The 20381-nt window shown below is 42.3% G+C and overlaps 1 protein-coding gene across 2 annotated transcripts in view; it reads left to right on the top strand.

The window, feature by feature from the left end:
* FAM124A (family with sequence similarity 124 member A) overlaps positions 1–20381 on the top strand; it is a 71390-nt gene that overhangs the window by 25457 nt on the left and 25552 nt on the right. For both annotated transcript variants that reach the window (XM_072976203.1, XM_072976204.1), the window contains one exon: positions 1013–1746. In XM_072976203.1, coding sequence (XP_072832304.1) covers positions 1013–1746 — 734 coding nt within the window. The remainder of the gene's footprint in view (positions 1–1012; positions 1747–20381) is intronic.

The following is a 20381-nucleotide window of genomic DNA, read 5'->3' as shown; positions in this document are numbered from 1 at the left end:
TCGATTTCCCTTGGATGGTCATACAACTTAATTAAATACAAAAAGAGCCATCATGAACAAGAACAAGGCTTTCATCAGGTTCTCTGATAAAATATGCTGAATATTTCTGTAGTAGAAATATGCCCCAGTGTGGCCGGCAAACTGTCCACCCCTTGGAACAGGTTGCTGAGGTAAACAGTTAAATTCATACTTGGAATTTGATGTTCTGCCAGAGGACATAGGGAGGGGAACTGACCCATTCAGGGAATGTGGGCTTCTGGGCGGACATGGTCCAAGAAGAGGCCCCCAAGGCAGCACGATGTAGGCAGTGACGGTCACACTGTGCATCACCCCACCTCCAACCACAGTTCCGGGAAGCTCTGACAGCAACAACACTGTGCTTGTCCCTCGGCCCCCACCCCAAGTTGTTCTCCCCTGTGTCTCTAGCAGCAAGACGATCACCAGCCGACCACCCCACCATGGAGACACAGTTGGCAGGATGCCTCACTAGCCAGGGCTCAATGTATCAATTAGAGTAAGTGGTGAAGAAAGGATTCCATCAATGTTAAATGAATGAACAAACTGATGAATAAACCAGTGAGATAAGCAAACCAAAGGTGTGCAGTGGCGTACCGAATGTTTGTGGGGAAAGGCACTGCAGGAAATTCTAAATGGTGTACACGTAATGCTACAGGACCTTCCCTGATGGCCCTGCTATCTCTTCCAAATCCGCGCAGGCCTGACTTTGTGCTGGAGTGTGTGGAATATGCGCTCCACCTGAAGTGCTGCGCCAAGGCTGCGCTACCGCCCCCCAGCGTGGGAGCCCGCGTGAGTAATAGCGCTTGAATTTGGGGCCGCCAGGTGCTGCGGCAGTGTTGTTTGCATGTGAACTTGGAATCGGAAACTAAGGGTCATGGAGTCAGTTCAGGTAGAATTTAGCTTCTCTTCCTGCTCAGGCCTTGGCGTGTCATCACAGGACACCTTAATGAAATAGTCACCATTTGTTTTTTTGGGTTTTGTTTTGTGCTCTTAGGCGAGCTCTCCGTGGAGGAAGCGCAGGACCCTTTCCTGGTGAGCATCCACATAATCGCAGACCCAGGGCAGTCGCAGCCCCTGCAGGAGGCCATCGACAAGGTCTTGGCTTGGATCCACCCGGACCTGCGGCTGTTCAGGGTCTCCGAGAGGAGGGCGCCCCGGCGGCGGAGGAAGGCCCCGAAGGCGGCGCAGCCGGCGCTGGCGGTGGTGCTGTTCCTGCAGGAGGAGTACGGCGAGGAGCAGATCCTGCAGCTGCACCGCATGCTGCAGCGGCCGCCCTGGCGCCACCACCACACGGAGCGCGTGCCCGGCCGGTTCCTGCCCTACCTGCCCTGCAGCCAGGACTTCTTCACGCTGGCGCCCGGGACGCCGCTGTGGGCAATCCGGCCGGTGCACTACGGCAGGGAGATCGTGCGCTTCACCATCTACTGTCGCCATGACAACTACGCCGACATCCTCAAGTTCTACGAGCTCATCCTCAGGCGGAGTCCCAGCCAGAGGAAAACGGACTTCTGCATCTTCCCCGTTTTCTCCAATCTGGATGTGGACATCCAGTTCTCTCTGAAAAGACTGCCCTGTGACCAGGCCCCGGTCCCCACCGACTCCTCCGTGCTGGAGTTCCGAGTCAAGGACATCGGCGAGCTGGTGCCTCTCTTGCCCAACCCCTGCAGCCCCATCAGTGAGGGCCGCTGGCAGACGGAGGACCACGATGGGAACAAGATCCTTCTGCAGGTACCTTGGGGAAGTCTGTCTGTCTGTCTGTGTCTATCTCCCTCTTGGGAGAACTGGGAAACAAGTGGATTGGTTCGGGCAGAAACTCTAGTTAGTACCTGTTACAGAACAATGAGTTAAGAAAAAGGAGGGACCAGTGACCCTCTGGCTCTTAGACCAAGTCAAGTTGTCTATACTCTAATTACACAATTTTCACTTTGCTGCCCCGGCCATGTGCCACAGGCCAGCCACAGCCAGTTCCTCTAGTGCCTCCTCACCCCGTTTCAGTGTCCACTAAATGCTTCTGGCTCCTGGGGGTTTCAGTGAGCAGACATCCCAGGAAATTTGTTATTAAAGACTCTTTAATCTGCTTCCTTACAAGTAGGGAGTTCTTTCCCAACAAATTCTTCACTTCCACAAAGGAATTTCAGGAAAAACAATCTATGACAATTGTAAAATAGTGACATTCAGCAGGGAAGATACCTGTTTTCTTCTTCCCTCAAGTGCCTCCCCTGCTTTCTACCCTTCCACCCTTTTGCTGCTGGGCAGTAAGTTGTTAAAATTCGGTGATCCCTTGAAAATGACTTTCTCATAAGCATTTTAAGGAGTATGTGATGGCTTTGGAGCTTCTGGTTTCATGAAGCTTAGGGAGGGGTGTGTGAATACGTATAAGGAAATGGATGCAGTAGACTGTTCTGTTGTTTCCGTGGTTCAAGTCTTGGCTCAGTTACTGGACCCCTTTCTCCCCTCATCCTTCCAGTGATTGTCTAAAACTCTTTAGGGGTCATTAATTCAATTCTAGAATTCAAAATTCAGCATACAGATTTAAGAACATCCCATACCTGCCGTACCTGATTAATGCTTTCCAGACTCAGGTTTTCTAGAATTAACAGGTAAATCAGTTTCAGGACTTTGTGTTTCTGAAATGTCTCTGCCTCTGGCATTTCAGTTTTCATGTATGGACACCCGAGAAGAGAAAGTTGATAGCAAGTTAGGGGATGTTGTCTGGAAAGGCACTGATTGTATTTACTTAAATCACAGGTAACATTTCTTAGTTTTTGTTGGTTTTGGCGTTGAACATCAGTTATGTAATCCACATATCGCAAAATGAAGTGAGAATTTGGCTCCTGTCAGATAACTGGTTAAAACAACAGGCAGGCCGCATTACTCAAGTCAGAAGGGTGACCTTGAGATATTTACAACTTGTAGGAACTAGATAGTTTTCAGATTTCCCTTTGAACTATGCAAATAAGAAACTAATATTGCTGTATTATTCGGTGAATTAAATGCTAGCTAGCATTTGTTTTATAATCCCTTTTGAAATGTGAGAACATTTTTCCTCTGGGTTAAAAGCTGCCAGTTCTTTATGCAAACATAATGCAGTTGCATATGTAAAAATTAGTGAAAGAAATTTGTTCATACTGAAAAGCCAAAATGAATGTGATTGTTTCTGAGGGACTTCTTTTTTACAGTATTTAGAATACTTTCTTCTCTTGATCCCTATAATACCATATATGAAAGAATAAAGGAGGAAAGCTTGGCCTGAACTCTGCTCAGAGGAACCACTGCAAGACAACTTCAAAGAAGAGCCACACATTTAAGTGGCTGTAAAATCCATGTAGGTGCAGGCCTCTGAAGTTAGAGCATCCAATGCGAAAAGAGTAAGAAAGAAGATGTGTATCCTGGGTCTCAGGAATTTGGGCCTTTGTTCAAAATAGTAATACGTCTAAGAGTTAAATCACTGTGAGCAGACAGGACTGACAGTCCCCCTCATAATCCTTGATCATGGCCGTTTGAACAGGTTACTGTTACTGCTTCACTGCAGAAAGCAGCCTTCTCTAGCAGGAGATGCACACCTGCCCACCTCTCCCAGTTACTTCTAAAAGTTAAAATTTGTGTTTCAGTCTTTAGCAAAATTAAGGTATTTCGGCCATGGCCGGAGGGACACAGCTGAGAGAGCGCCTTTTTACTCACATTCTCCTCAGCAGTATGTTGGCCAAGTTTCATTTTCAACTGTACTTTTTAAAATAAATGCTTTGGTTCAGTTGCATGAGGTTAGACATTGAAGAAAACCTTGGTAGGGTAGTTTCTAGCTGCTTTCTTTAAAAGTAGGTTGCATTTCATTTCCTCGTCCTGCCCCATTGACTTAACGTTCCCGTATTTCAGAGACCTCCTCCACCCATGTGTTTCCTCTCGAGGAGAAGAGCTGAGAGATCTGTTTCTGGGAGATACTCAGCCTCTTATAAGAAACGTTTTTAACTAAGATCTGATAAGATGGAAAGAAAGCCTCCTTCCTCCTGAAACTTACCTCTCCTCCTTTCCTGGCATTGCCTGATTCTGGGGGAAAAGGTGGCGGGGACGTTGAGGGCAGGGGTTTGCCAACATCAGAAGTTGCCCCGATCCCTCTGGAAAATCCATCTTAGGAATTTGCCTTAATGATAGATAAGAGGGAACTACAGCTTTCTGGAGCCAAGACCTGTGTTGTATGAACTAGAACTAAACTAACATTGTCCTTTGAACGTAATAGTTTCTCTTTACTTGTTATTGAAGAATAACAGAAATGATTTATATGAGGAAAAGTGTGCATCATATACACTCAATGAATTTTCACAAACTAAACATTTGCACAAGCAACACCAAGATAAAGAAACAGAACAGAGACAGAAACAGAAGGGAAGGCCTCTCTTCCCCTGCTCCTGGGACTCCCTTTCCTTAAATGAACATATTAATTACTCTGCTGCACAACAGAGGGGAGGATGTACCCAGTCAAAGAAGTTGGGGATAAGGCTGTTATCTATTTTGTGTATTTATAAGTAGATTCCCACGTTAAAAAAAAAAAAACTTAAGTTGGCTGAAAAAGATATAGATCATACTAGAAGATTAATAAAAATAATTAGTGAAAGGACATGAAGTAGAGGAAAAATGATAGGAAAGTAAGATAAACCAAGTGTCACATCCAAAATACATGCCGTTTCCTACATGCTGTCCCAAGCTGCGCTGTTTAATTGGTAGCTGCGTGTGGCCATTTAAATTTAAAGTTGAAGTTAATTAAAATGAAAAGTTCAGTTCCCCAGTCTCACTAGACACATGCCAAGTACTCAGCAGCCACATGTGGCTGATGGCTACCATATTGGGCAGCACACGTACAGAAAATTTCCATCATCACAGAAAGTTCTGTTGGACGGCATCCTTCCAGAAATAGGCCCCAAATTTGATCTTGAGTTCTGTAGCAGCAAAAACAGAACAGAAAATCAGCAGTGATATGATTTAGAGTCCACGAGGGAAAAATAGACTATGCTTTAGATGCACAACTATTCCTAGTTCCGAGTGCTGGGAGCAGTGTTGCCCCCACCTTCTTGCATCCATAGTGATGTCAGCTGCCCACCCTCAAGTGTGCCTCTAGATTAACTGCACCGAGGCCTCCCAAGGCTTTCTTACACAGCGCCTGCAGTGTGGGCAGGGCGTCCAGCCAAGTGTAGTGCAGCAAAATGAGGTGGTCCCTGCCTGCAGCTCTCGCGGGCTTGACTTAGTCCCAGAGGGAGGGATACATTTTCCGATTATCTCCCCAAATTTGTTTCTCTCAGCCAGAGATTTTGTAGACTATGATTGCCAGTAAGCTTGGCTTGGTTATTCCTGGCCAAGTTCCTGGAGCACACCTTTTACACGTAGCTAGTACAGGATGGAGCCCTATGTCCTGAGACTCAGCCCAGCTGAGGTATATGGTGACATCTCAGGGAGTTCGGAGGAGCCTGACAAGGACACAGGCCTGAACGGTAGGCCACCACCTCCCTTGGGGGCCTACCACGGGAGTGCCATGGGCAGGGCCAACTCTTTAAGAATCAATTTGAGTTTCCACCCAAAGACACAGACAGAAGAAGCACAGATGAGGACCCAAAGGGCAATTTCACAAAGAGAATGTGGCTGCAGTATGAGGCTGGGAAATGTTGAAAGCAGGTCACACCATGTCTTCGAAGTAGCAAGGTAATTGAAAATGGCGTCTAAGCCTTTGGAAGACTTCTTCCATGGTGGTTGGTCACCTGCTGTTCTTTGCATCCTCATAAGGCCAAAGAGAGAATTGGCTTAAACAAAAGGTTTTAAGTAGTACGTATGTATATATTTTTTTACTGAAGTACAGTCAGTTACAGTGCATCAATTTCTGATGTACAGCACAATGTCCCAGTATGTATATACATACATACATAGGTTTGTTTTCATATTCTTACTCATTAAGGGTTATTACAAGGTACTGAATATAGCTCCCTGTGCTATACAGAACAAATCTGGATTTTTTAATCTATTTTTGTATTAAGTGGCTCTCCCAAATTTATCCCTTCCCACACCCTTTCCACCAGCAACCATAAGATTGTTTACTATGTCTGCAAATCTGTTTCTGTTTTTTAGATGAGTTCATTAGTGTCCTTTTCTTCTTTTTTTTAGATTCCGCATATGAGTGATATCATATGGTATTTTTCTGTTTCTGGTTTGCTTCACTTAGGATGACATTCTCTAGGTCCATCCATGTTGCTGCAAATGACATCATTTTATTCTTTTTATGGCTGAGTAGTATTCCATTGTATAGCTATACCACAGCTTCTTTATCCAGTCATCCGTCGATGGACATTGAAGTTGTTTCCATGTCTTGGCTATTGTATATAGTGCTGCTATGGACATTGGGGTGCATGTGTCTTTTTGCATGAGAGTTCCTTCTGGATATATGCCCTGGAGTGGGATTGCTGGATCATATGCTTAGTCTATTTTTAGTCTTTTGAGGAATCTCCATACCATTTTCCATAACGGCTGCACCAGACTACATTCCCACCAACTGTGTAGGAGGGTTCCCTTTTCTCCACAGCCTCTCCAGCATTTATCATTTGTGGACTTTTGAATGATGGACATTCTGAGCGGTGTGAGATGATACCCATTGTAGTTTTGACTTGTGTTTCTCTGATAATTAGCGATACTGAGCATTTTTTCATGTGACTGTTGGCCATTTGTCTTCATTGGAGAATTGCTTGTTTAGGTCTTCTGCCCATTTTTGGATTGAGTTATTTGTTTTTTTGTTATTAAATTGTATGAGCTATTTATATATTCTGGAAATTAGACCTTTGTCAATCTTATCATTTGCAAAGAGTTTCTCCCATTCCATAGGTTGTCATTTTGTTTTGCTTATGGTTTCCTTTGCTGTGCAAAAGCTTATAAGTTTTATTAGGCCCTATTTGTTCATTTTTGCTTTTATTTCTATTGCCTGGGTAGACTGCCTTAGGAGAACATTGCTAAGATTTATGCAGAGAATGTTTTGTCTGTTTTCTTCTAGGAGGTTTATCATGTCTTATGTTTAAGTCTTTAAGCCATTTTGAGTTTATTTTTGTGTATGGTGTGAGGGAGTGTTCTAATGTCATTGATTTACATACTGCTATCCAGTTTTCCCAACACTGCTTACTAAAGAGATTGTCTTCTTCATTGTATATTCTTGCCTCCTTTGTCAAAGATTAATTGACCATAGGTCTGTGGGTTTATTTCTGGGCTCTCTGTTCTTTTCCATTGATCCATATGTCTGTTTTTATGCCAGTACCGCACTGTTTTGATTACTGTAGCTCTGTAGTGTTGTCTAAAGTCCGGGAGGGTTATTCCTCCAGCTTCTTTCTTTTTCTGCAATATCGCTTTGGGAATTCTGGCTCTTTTGTGATTCCATATAAATTTTAGGATCATTTATTCTAGTTCTGTGAAAAATGTCATGGGTAATTTGATAGGGATTGCATTAACTCCATAGATTGCCTTTGGCAGTATGGCCATTTTAACAATATTGATTCTTCCAATCCAAGAGCATGGGCTATCTTTCCATTTCTTTAAGTAATCTGTAATTTCCTTAATCAATGTTTTGTAGTTCTCCATATATAAGTCTTTCACCTCTTTGGTCAGATTTATTCCTAAGTATTTTATTGTTTGGATGCGATTTTAAAAGGGGTTATTTCTTTACTTTCTTTTCCTGCTACTTCATTGTTAGTGTAAAGAAATGCAACTGATTTCTGTATGCTAATGTTGTATCCTGCTACCTTGCTGAATTCTTTTATCAGCTCTAGTAGTTTTTCTGTGAAGCTTTTAGGGTTTTCAATAAATAGTATTATGTCTTCTACATATAATGACAATTTTATCTCTTCTCTTCCAATTTAATCCCTTTTATTTCTTTTTCTTGCCTGATTGCTGTGGCTAGGACTTCCAAGACTATGTTGAATAGAAGTGATGAGAGTGGGCATCTTTGTCTTGTTCCAAATTTTAGTGTAAAGGCTTTCAGTTTTTCACCCTTTAGTATTATGCTGGCTGTGGGTTTGTTATAAATAGCTTTTACTATGTTGAGGTATGTTCCCTCTATACCCACTTTGGTAAGAATATTTTTTTTTATCATAAATGGGTATTGAATTTTATCAGATGATTTTTCTGCATCTATTGAGATGATCATGTGGTTTTTGTCCTTTCTTTTGTGGATGTGTGGTGTATCATGTTGGGCCCGAGCATCTGCTGGCTGATGGCAAGTGGGAGTCCAGTCACAGAATGCAGGGCAGGGGGCAAAGAGGATGTGTGAGTGGCCTCTGTGCCCCTCCTGCTAGGCTGGGGGCCCCGGAGGGAACAGTGGCTGTGCTGATGGGAGCCCCTCCACTCCAGGGGAGGCTGGGACAGTAGGAGAGGACCCAGCCTGTATCTCTGTGAAGGCCAAGTGACACACGTGACACTGTCCACCCTCCAGGCTTGGTGCCTCTTTTTAGATGCCAGAAACAGGGACAGGCCATGTCCAGTCGGTCAGCTTCTTGCCTGGGGAGGAGCTTACACAGGGAAGAATTTACCCAAGAAATAATAATGGTGTGATAATGAGTATTAATTGCTTACTTAGTTGGTGCCATGCTTTGGGCTCAGTGCACTCTGGTACCTTACTTGACCCTCTCAGCATGTCTGCCAGCCCAGGACGGCTCGCACCCCGACCCTGCAGATGCAGACCCTGAGATTTAGGTCTGTAACTGCCACACCCAGTGTCACCAACAGCAAAGGGCGGGACTGGGAGTAGACTTAGGGCATCTGACTCAGGACCCAAACTGGCTGTGCTGCTCCCATCTTTCCCAAGGAACACGGCAGGGCCTGGGCCTTCCTCCTGTCAGTGCTTCTCAAGCTTCAGTAGACTTGAAAGTCACAGATTCCTAGGCTGCCTCCAGAGACCTGGATCCAAGAGGTCCAGAGTGGGGCCCGAGGTCCTGCATCTCTAACCAGCTCCCAGGGGCCGCTGCCCGAGCACGCTCTCTACACGTTCAGGGCACTTGGGATTCTCTAAGCAAGACCACCCACTTGTCACTTCATGTTTGGTTAGCACAGCCTGGGACACGCTCCCTTCTTGAAGTGTGTTATAACTGTACTTAGTAGCAGGCTCAGGACAGAACATCAAAAGTACAAGTGAGGATCACAACGATCATTTGCAATATGTACTACGTATATTGAGGCATCATTGTGCACCTGAAACTATTATAACGTTATATGTCAATTATATTTCAATTAAAAGAAAAGAAAGAAAAAAGAAGAGTACAAGTCACAAGAGGTGTCTGGAAGATGAGCTCAGAACTTCCTAAAACTGTTTGGATCCTGTTCCCAGCCCCAGGCCAGATGTCTGCTGCACAGCACTCCCCAGGAAACGTCAACTTCTCCTGCCTCCACCTTGGTCTCTGGTATTCTCAGGGCAGGGATGCAGTGACCCCAGGAGCAGGGCATCCACCCATGGAAGCAGGAAGGGGTGTGAATGAGTTGGATCCCATTGGGCACACCAGCTTGCCCCACCCAACCAGGATTTGTGGCTCCCAGTCCAGACTCTGAAGACACGTGCTGTTTTCAGTGAGCCACATCACCTGCACTGGGCTGTTTTATCTGTGCAGATTACCCAGGGGTGTCAAAAGGTACCCCAGAATATCATTTTCCAGAGCCTCATCTGAGTTTGACATTCTTGCAGAATGTGTAAGTGACATCATAGCTCTTTTGGGCCTGGAAGGAAGAGTAATTTTCTTTTAGGGAAAGAAAAAGAAGTGAACTATGATTATGGGCCTTGGCAGGACTTGGAATCAGAGCTTTGATGCAGACGAAGGAGAATGAGGAATGTAAAGTCACGTTCTCTGCTCTCAAATTTAGAGCAGCTTGCCCCCTTGGCCTGCCTCTCCCACTTAGCTTATTCAGTGGGATCTGTCCAGGGCTCTGCTTCCAAGGATTTTGATTTAGGGGTGGATCTGGAAGAAAGGACTGCTGTTTCTGCATGTGGCAAGCGGCTCGCAGCAGGTAGGACTGGTCCCTTGCAGGCCAGCCACCTTGTGCCTGTCAGTAAATTGCATCAGATGTGGACAGTCCAGCACCCGGGGGAGCTGATCATGCCAATAAACACTTTGAACGTGTCCTCTCAACCGGATGTGGTACTGGGGATGAACAAAGATGAACAAGAGTCCTGTGCTCCACGTTCTTAGCTGGTCCAGACCATCCCATGGGGTATGACGTGTGCAGGCTGTGATGCAGCAAAGTGGGGTACATAGGGTCACCTCCCCCCAGGGCCGGGAAAACAGGGTGACCATCACAGGTGCCTCCTGGGAGCCAGCAGTTAAGAGCGGGGGCTCAGGATCCCACCGATCTAGACCAAATCCTATTCTCCTGGCGACCTGACAGCTCTGTAAGGCTGGCTGAACCTTTAAACACCAGGCCCCAAAACCTACTTTAATTTCCAGTGAATTTTCCTCCTGTGTTAATATATTTTTTGTTAGCTTCCATTTAGTCGTCCTTTTTAAAAATTGAAGTATGATTGATGTACAATATTATATAAGTTATAAATATATAATATAGTGTTAATTTTTAAAGGTCATACTTCATTTTTTATTACTATAAAATATTGGCTATATTCTCCATGTTGTACAGTATATCCTTGTAGCTAATTTTAAACCTAATAATTTATACCTCTTAATCCCCTACCCCTATCTTGCTCCTCCCCACTTCTCTCTGTATATGTCTCTTAGGCCTTTTTGGTCTCTAGTGTTGTTCAGATTTGCCGTTTCCTTATTGATTTTCTGTCTGGATGATGAATCAATTGTGTTGAGAGCATTTTACTAAAAACCCCACTATTATTTATTGTGGTTAATATCTCATTTTAAAATTGTTATATCTTCATGAAGGATTGACCCCTTTATCATTTGTCATGAACTTCTTTGTATCTTCTTAGCATTTTTAAAGTCTGTTTTGTCTAAGTATTGCTACCCCTGCTTTTCTTGGTTACTCCTTGCTTGAAATATCTTTCTCCATCCATTTTCTCTCAGTCTATATACATCTTTAAGACTAAAGTGAGCCTCTTATAGGCAGCATATCATTAGATCTTGCTTTTTTTTAAAAAAATCCATTCAGCCATTCTTTGTCTTTGCCTTTTGATTGGATAATTTAATCCATTTATGTTTAAAGTAATTATTAATAAGCACTTAATAGTGCTATTTTGTTCATTGTTTTCTGGCTGTTTTGTAGAGCCATTGTTCCTCACTTCTTATTCTGCTGTTTTGATGTCTTTTAGTGTTAGGATGCCTTGACTTCTCTATCATGTTCTTTTGTGTAATTACTGCAGCTTTTTCCCTTGTGGTTACCGTGAAGCTTACATAAAACATCTTAGAATTATGACACCCTATTTTATTTTATTTTTTTATTGAGGTATAGTCAGTTTACAATGTTGTATCAATTTCTAGTGTACAGCACAATTCTTCAGTCATACATGAATATACATATATTTATTTTCATATGACACCTACTTTAAACTGATAACAGTTTAACTTTAATAGCATTCCTAAACTTTACACTGTTACTGCTGCCCTCGCATTTTAGGGTTTTGATATTGCACATTGTGTATTTTTTATATTGCATGTCCCATAACAGATTATTATGGTTACAGTTATTTTTACATTTGTTTTTTAACTTTTAAACTAGAGGTGTAAGTGAATTGCATACCACCCTTACCATATTACAGACGAATTTTGACCATATATTCACCATTATCAGTGAATTTCACACTACCTTCTTATGCTTTTATAATGTTAATAGCATCCTTTTACTTTCACTCAAATAACTTCCTTTAGCATTTCTTGTAAGGCAGGGTTAATGACATGATCTTCCTTATACAAGCTTTTTTTGTTTGAGAAAGTCTTTATCTGTACTTCAATTCTGAATGAAAGCTGTGCTGGGGTACAGAATTCTTGGTTGACTTTTTTTTTCCCCCAATATTTCATAAATATCATCCCATTCTTTCCTGGCCTGAAAAATTTCTGTTGAGAAACCTACCAATAGTTTATAGAGGTTACCTTGTATGTAACTTGTCTCTTCTCTCTTGTTGCTTTTGGAATTCTTTGTCTTTGACTTTTGACATTTTAATTATAATATGTCTCAGTGTGGTCTACTCAGGTTCAATCTACCTGGAGTCCTTTGGGCTTCGTAGATCTGACTGTCCATTTCTCTCCACAAGTTTGGGACATTCTCAGTCATTAAAATTTAAATATACTTTCTGTCCGTTTCTTTCTCTTCTTTAGGATTTCTCATAATGTAAATATTGTTTTCTTTGATTGTGTTCCATTAGTTCCATAGGCTTTCTTCATTATTTTTCATTTTTTTTCATTTTTGCTCCTTTGACTGGATAATTTCAAAAGTACTGTGTGCTAATACACTGAGTTTTTTCTTCCTCTGCATGGTCAAGACTGTTTTTGAAGCTCTCTATTGAATTCTTCAGTCATTGTGTTTCAGCTCTAGGATTTCTGTTTGTTTCATGTCCTCTACATGTCTCTACAACCTCAACAAGAGGTTTAACTTCTTGTTTTGTTCATGCATTGTTTTCCAAATTTCATGTAGTTATCTATTTGTTCCCGTAGTTCATTAAACTTCTTTGGGAGAGTTATTCTGAATTTTTGTCTGACATCTCATAGGTCTCCACTTCTTTAGGATCAGTTACTAGGGCTTTATTAGTTTCTCTTGGGGATGCTGTATTTACATGATTTTTTGTGATCCCAGTGTTGTGACCTTACATTGGTATGTGTGCATTTGAGTGTTTTCTTTTTCCGGAACTTTACGGACTCACCTGAGCAGAGGCAGTTCTTCGTTAGTTTACTTGGCTTGGTGTTCTGAACACATCAGCTGGTAACATACTTGGACAGATAGGGCTTGCTGTCAGGGTGTATTTTGGGATGAGGTCACTGCCTAGGCTCTGAGGTCATGGAGGTTGGTGGGGGGGTTTCCCAGTGGCTGAGCACATTGGATGAAACTATTGGCTTGGTTGCCTGCCCAAGAAAGACTGTCAGATGGGCTCTGCAGGTGCCTGGGTTCTCTGGTCAGGCTTCCTAGATGATCGGGACTGGGTACTATACTCTGCAGTAAGCTAGGCTGTGAATTAGCTTACCTGCCCTTGCCTGCAGGCACTTCTCATTGTTTGGGGACCCAACAATTTGGCTAGACTGGGCCACCAGTTTTGGTCTGCAGATGGGGAAAGCCCCATGCTGTGCTCTCTGTTCATGTGCAGCTGCAAGCAGGGCTGAGGGATGGGCTACACACCTTCTTCTGGGTTCTGGTTAGGTCCCCTGGTACAATGAGCTGAAGATGGCATTCTGCAGTGGGTGGGGCTATGAGTTAGCTTCCCTCCCAGGCAGGGCCCCATATAGGCCCTGAGGCTGGCAAGGTTCTTGTTTGGGGATCAAATTGGGCAGAACTATATACCACCTTCCTGGCCTGATGGACCAGTGTCCTAGCCCTGCGGATGGGGTGGGCCGTTGGCCGAGTTCTCCACTCAGTGCTGCTGTAATGGGAGTTGCAAGATGGTCTACACAGATTCCCGGGAGCTCTGGCTAGGTTCCCAGCTTCATTTGGGCTGGAAGCCGTATGCAGCTTTGGGTATGGCAACAAATGACCTTCCCTGCCTGGTGGGGGCTGCAGAACAGTCTCCAGGCCATCGAGGCTCTTTGGGAGTCGAATCAGCCTTGCGCACTGAGGTCCCTGAGCCTATGTGGCTGCCTTTAGGCACAGAGGTGCCTGTCGGGGTCTCCACGCAAGTGCTGCTGTGATCAGGGCCGCCGGGCGAGCCACTGAGATTCTGGGGAGCTCTGTGTAGGTTTCCTGGGGTTAGCAGAGTTGGAGGCTGTATTCAGCCCTGGACAGGGCTACAGATTAGCTTCTCTGCTCAGGGGGCAGGGAAGTGGGTGGATATGCAGAGCACACCTCAAAACTGGTAAGACTCTTGTTAGGGAAGCTAGTCAGGCAGACCTGTGCACCAGGCTCTCTGCCCAGACGGGTCACTGGCTTGTCTCTGCAGACGGGCGGATCTGCTGGCTGGCTCTCTGCTTGCATGCTGCTGATCCACGCCATTTCCCAGGTGCTTAGACTGGGCTTCTTGGTCAGACAGGGCCCAAAGTGACCTCAGCAGGGAGCAGAGCTATGAATTAGCTCCCCTTCCCTGATAGAGCAGGAGAGTTGACTCCAAACAGCTTCCAAGGTGTTCTGGAAGGCTTTCTGGTTGGGCAGGGCTGGGAGCTATGCTCAGCAAAAGTAGTCTGGGCGATGAATTAATTCCCTTGCCTGGGCTGAGCAGGAAACCAGCGCCAAACCGGGCAGGACTCTCTGTGGTCTTGACTCAAACTCACCCACACCCCAGGTTCCCTGGCCAGAGGATGCTAAGGGCTTTGCTCTGTGGCTGATCAGCTCTGGTGCTGGACTCGCTGCTGGAGCTTTGCCGGGCTGCACAGCTTCCAGGTATTCAGCCTGACTTTCTGCTTTGTAGAACCTGTAACACAAGGCGATTCTGTTTGTGAAAACACTGTTATTAGTTTAGTCAAGCAACAGATCTTCACACATGCCCAGATTCACTGTAACACAGACCAGAACTTCTAGAAACATGGAGATAAACTCCCTTTGGAAGAAATGACCGTATTAGTTTTCAAATGCAGTCTTCTGCTTTTGCATATGTATTATACAAAAAGTGTGCAGTTGACCCTTGAACAACACAGGTTAGGACTGCACAAGTCTACTTATATGCAGATTTTTCCCAATAGTAAATCCTACAGCACAGCACGATCCGTGGTTGGTTGAATCTATGGATGCAGAACCACAGATACGGGGAAACCACAGGTAGGCAGTAGGGAGGAATCACAGATACAGAGGATGTGGATTTTTGACTGTGTGGAGGGTGGGTGCCCCTAAGCTCTGCATTGTTCAAGAGCCAACTGTATAGGAAATTTTTTTCTGAACCAATTGCATCAAAATCATCTAGAGTGTCTGATAAAAACACAGATATCCTCTTATGCTTTTGGCTGGGGCGTGAATCGGCACTAAGGTGTTTATTCAGTTCTGTACTTCAGAAGCTATGATATTGGTTTATTTCCTTGTTTTTTTAATTGAGGTACAATTGACAAAAATATATTAGCTTCAGGTATACAACATAATGATACTTCTATATTGCAAAATGATCACCACAATAAATGTAGCTAATATTCATCCCCATACATACTTCTACATTTTCCTTGTGATGGGAACTTTTAAGATCTACTCTCTTAGCAACTTTCATATATGCAGTTATTTAACTACAGTCACTATGGCAGCACGTTACATCCCCATGGCTGACTGACTTAATAACTAGGGGTTTACACATTTTGACCAACTTCACCCACTTTGCTCCCCACCACCCACAACCCCCTGCCTCTGGCAACTACCAGTCTGTTATCTGTATCTATGAGTTAGAGCTTTTATTTTACTTTTTTTAGATTCCACGTATAAGTGAGATCATAAAGTATTGGTCTTTCTCTGGCTTATTTCACTTAGCATAATGCTCTCACGATCCATCCATGTTGTCGCAAATGGCAAGACTTCTTTATACAGGAACATTCCATTGTGTGTGTGTGTGTCTGTGTGCGTGCGAGTGTGTGTGTGTGTAGTTCATCCATTCATTTATCAATGGACATTTAGGTTGGTTCCATGTCTTGGCTATTGTGCTACAGTAATGCTGCAGTGAACATTAGCAGTACAGGGACCTTTTTGACTTAATGTTTTCATTTCCTTTGGATAAATACCCAGCAGAAATTTCTGGATCGTATGATAGTTCTATTTTTATATTTTGAGGAATCTCCTCTCCATACTGTTTTCTATAGTGGTTGTACCAACTTACATTCCCATCAATAGTGCATAAGGGTTTTCTTTTTGTATCCTCACCAACACTTGTAATTTCTTATCCGTTTGATAAAAGCCATTTTTACAGGTGGGAGGTGATATCTCTTTGCAGTTCTGATTTGCATTTCCCTAATGATTATTGGAAAAATATCTATTTAGAGCCTCTGCTCATTTTTTAATCAGATTTTTATTGTTATTTTAGGTTATTTTGCTGTTGAGTTATATGAGTTCTTTACATATTTTGGATAATTAATGCCTTATCAGATACATGATTTGTAAATATGTTCTCCCATTTGGTAGGTTGCCTTTTCATTTTGTTGATGATTTCCTTTGCTGTGCAAAAGCTTTTGGTTTGATGTGGTCCCCTTTATTTTTGCTTTTGTTGCCTTTGCTTTTGGTGTCAAATCCAAAAAATCATTGCCTAGACTGATGTTGAGAGCCTACTGCCTATTTTTTTTTCTAGGAATTCTGTGGTTGCAGGTCTTACATTCAAATCTTCAACCCATTTGGAGTTCATTTTGTACATGGTGTAAGATGGTGGTTCAGTTTTCTTCTTTTGCATGTGATTGTCCAGTGTTTTCAATGCCATTTATTGAAGAGATTGCCCTTTCCCCCCTGTATATTCTTGGCTCCTTTGTCATAAATAAATTGACCATAATTAGGTGGGTTTATTTCTGGGCTTTCCATTCTGTTGATCTGTGTCTCTGTTTTTATGGCAATACCATACTGTTCTGATTACTGTAGCTTTGTAATATAGTTTAAAATCAGGAGTTGTGATACCTCCAGCTTTGTTCTTCTGTCTCAAGATTGCTTTGGCTATTTGGGTCTTCTGTGATTCCATACAAATTTTAGGATTGTTTGTTCTATTTCTATGAAAAATGCTATTGGAACTTTTATAGGGATTGTGTTGAGAGGTTTTTGATCACTGATTCAATCTCTTTATTAGTAATATGTCTGAGATTTTGTATTTCTTCATAATTCAATCTTTGTAGGTTGTATATTCCTAGGAATTTATCCATTTCTTCTGCATTGTCCAATTTCTTGGCATCTAATTATTTATAGCTGTCTTTTATGGTCCTCTGTATTTTTGTGTTATCCATTTTAATGTTTCCTCTTCCATTTGTTTTTATTTATTTAAGTCCACTGTCTTTTTATCTTTGTGGGTCTAACTAAAGGTTGTCAATTTTCTTTATCTTTCAAAAACCCAGCTCTTAATTTTGTTTATCTTTTCTGCTGTCTTTTTTAGTCTCTGGTTCATTTATTTCTGGTCTAATCTTTGTTATTTCCTTCTTTCTGCTAACTTTGGGTTTCATCTGTTCTTGTTTTTCTACTTCCTTCAAGTGTAAAGTGAAGCTGTTTATTTGAGAATTTTCTTGTTTCTTGATTAGGCATGTATTACTTTGAACTTCCCTCTTAGAACTGCTTTTGCTGTATGTTGTATTTTTATTTATCCCAAGGAAATTTTTATTTTGATTTCTTCTTTGACCCATTGGTTGCTCAGTAGCATGATGTTTAATCACATATTTTGTGAATTTTCATGTTTCCTTCTTGTAATTGATTTCTAGTTTTATATCATTGTGGTTGGAAAAGATGGTTGATATGTCAGTCTTCTTAAAATTATTAAGACTTGTTTTGTGGCCTAACGTATGATCTGTCATGGAGAATGTTCCACATGCAATTAACAATATATGTATATGATTCTGAAGATTCCAAAATGAATGTCATTTTAGTCTGAAATTAATGTATTACTTACCTGAAATAGTTGTTGTCAGAAACTGCAAGTAGATTTTTCTCCCTTGGACATCAGAAGAGAAGGGTATCTTCTTGAAAATGCAAAGCAAAGAAAATATCTAAAACTGCAAGCTGAAATCACACCTAAATCATTAGGCTATTAGCTACCTGTTCACTTGATGCAAATTTTCAAGAAATAAGCTTTTGCAGTCTTATTTGTCACCTAGCTTTCATACAAATAAGATTCCTTAATGTTCTCTTTTTCTGATACAAAAGACATTCAAGTAATATAAATGAGAAATATAATTTAGTTGTTTAAGAGAAAGCCTGATGTCTAATCATCAGAGCAATTATCTGAAGTGTAAGTTTAAGATGCCCTTCTGTTAATGTTCAGCACTGGTCATCTCCACACTGTGGCCAGGTAAGGTGTTCCCCTCCCAGTATTCCTTTGTTGAGAGCCCCTTCCCTATTCATACAGCTACAGGTGAAGCACATGTTAGAACGAACCCAAATCTGCCTCCTGGCGGAAGCTGACAAATCTAGCCCGTCAGTGTGCTGATGTCATTGATGGCAATAGGGAACTGGTATTGACTGGGAAAGAAAAGTTGGTCTCCCTCCAAGTGGCTGAAGCTCTAGCATGTAAAGCTTAGGATTGGTTAGCAGCTATGTTTTCCACCAAGTGGAGAAATTCACCCTGCCACAAGAGAGAGAAGTGGTCCTGACCTACAAGAAAAGGCCAGACACAACGAAGAATGTGCCTTACTGTGTGTAACTCCTTAGCTCTGCTTGTTCCTGTGGCTCGCTGCACTTTTGCAGTTGTGTCTCCTCAGTAGTCTTACACTAAATGTCCCTTATAAATAGTATGAGATGAGTGCTGTCCCTGACAACCAAAAGAGTAACGCATTCAGTCGCATAGGACAAAATTCAGTCTTGACCACCATCTTTTGAAAGGGCTGTAGGAAGGGTCAGTGGGGACAGTTGAAGAAGCAGTAAACAGGACCAAGGAGGAAGCTTCCAGGGCATGGGCACTGTTGAATAAGAAAACAATTTTACAACCTTCTCCTAGTGCTATAAAAAGTAGGTCTTTAACCTCTTTTCACCAGAGGAAATGGTCAGAACTAATACTTTTTCTGTTAGACACAACTCCAGACTCCTGCTGTGCCATTGGTGTGACCACCAATGTGTGTCTTTGTTCAGGAGAGAATCCAGGTGTTCATCCCAGTGTTTTGCTTGTTTCCCTTTGGTCCGGTGTCCACTTTTGGCTCCATCACTTAGGTAGTGGGAGCAAGATCATGTGGCATGAACACGCCCAGCTGGGACCTGGGAGGGCCAATGAGTGGTCACAAGAGGAGGCCATGTGGGAGGACCCTGGAAGCCAGGACATGAAATTCTTTTCCAAGATCCCCTCGTCTAATGATGTTGATAGTTGTCTCTTCAGTTGCCCAGCTGCTTTGGGGTCACTTTAACAGCAGATCACATAGGACATTTCAAATAGCTGGGATTTCCAGGCTGGACGGGCCCCTCTCTTCCCTGAACCCAAGAACACCTGGTTATCTGAGGCCTGCAGAGGCAGCAAAGCCTTAAGAGATGGAAGTTCAATAGGGTGACATGTAAATGTCTTTTAAGGGAAGCAAAGACTTGCAGGGCTAATAAAGCAGGGATGGAAGTTAGCCACAACCGGAGGGGAGGATGCAGAAGTCTGTTCGTAGAAAGAAATAAGATAATGATTTGACTTAAATCCAGGACCATGTGAATAACCTCTTTAACTTCTGAAATCCGTTTTATCAACCCTACTTGTCCCTCTGGGTTGGGACACCTCCCTGCCAAAACAGCCGTCCACGAGCAACCTGAGTCAGCTAGAAAAGCAAGGCCAAATTACTTGGAATGACGTAGTTATCTGCTTAGTGGATATTTACGTCTTAATCAGAAAAAAAAATTAGGATTAAGTATAGGAATAACAAAGTAAACAAAACCTATAATACTAAAAATTTTTGTGTTAGGCTCAGAAATAATTTGTTTACGTTTGGTATTTTAAGCATTGTTTGTTTTAGAGAATTCGGTCTGTTAGAAGAAGAGAATAATGTGATTCCATCTGAATTGTAACTTAGATGTGATTCATATTTGTAGTTTTAAGTTGAAGGGTAAAAGAGTGAAATTTTAGTAAGTTTGTAACATTGAAACATTTAAGAGGATTTAATATTCAACACTTCTGTGTTTGATTAGATTTACAAGAGTCATTTAAATACTTAAAAGGTTTTGTTTATTAATCATACTACTGAACTACTTAAAAAGAAAATCAATATGTTAAATGTATAAATATAGTTTAAGATATTAAAGGAAATTAGTTAATTAAGCTGTAAGAGCCCTTTTAAAAATACATGTTAATTATTAACATTTGCTAGATTTATTAGTAAAGTAATAAGATTTAGGAGTTGAATTCAAATTATTAAGTTTTTAAAAATCGGGGGCTTGAAATGGACAATTTTAATTAGTTGGATATTAATTTTCCAAAAGTAGCTTTTAGATATTTTTCTGTGCACAGCAGCAGGTCAGTTAGCTACACTGATACTCTAGAATTTTAACTGAGTGACTAATTCATGTCATTTAACGTTAGTTTAATACCAGCCAGAACTAGTCCAGGTACAGCCAGGGCTGGTCCCCAAGACAGAAGGTCCAAGGAGCCAGCTACTGAACTGGGTGAACTTGGGACCAGTGAGACGCTTCTGGGAGCCACTCTCACT

The sequence above is a fragment of the Vicugna pacos genome, chromosome 14 (assembly GCF_048564905.1).
Source record: "Vicugna pacos chromosome 14, VicPac4, whole genome shotgun sequence".
Classification (NCBI taxonomy): Eukaryota; Metazoa; Chordata; class Mammalia; order Artiodactyla; family Camelidae; genus Vicugna; species Vicugna pacos.
Note: the sequence above shows the minus strand (reverse complement) of the source record. Positions and strands in the feature narration are given on the sequence as shown.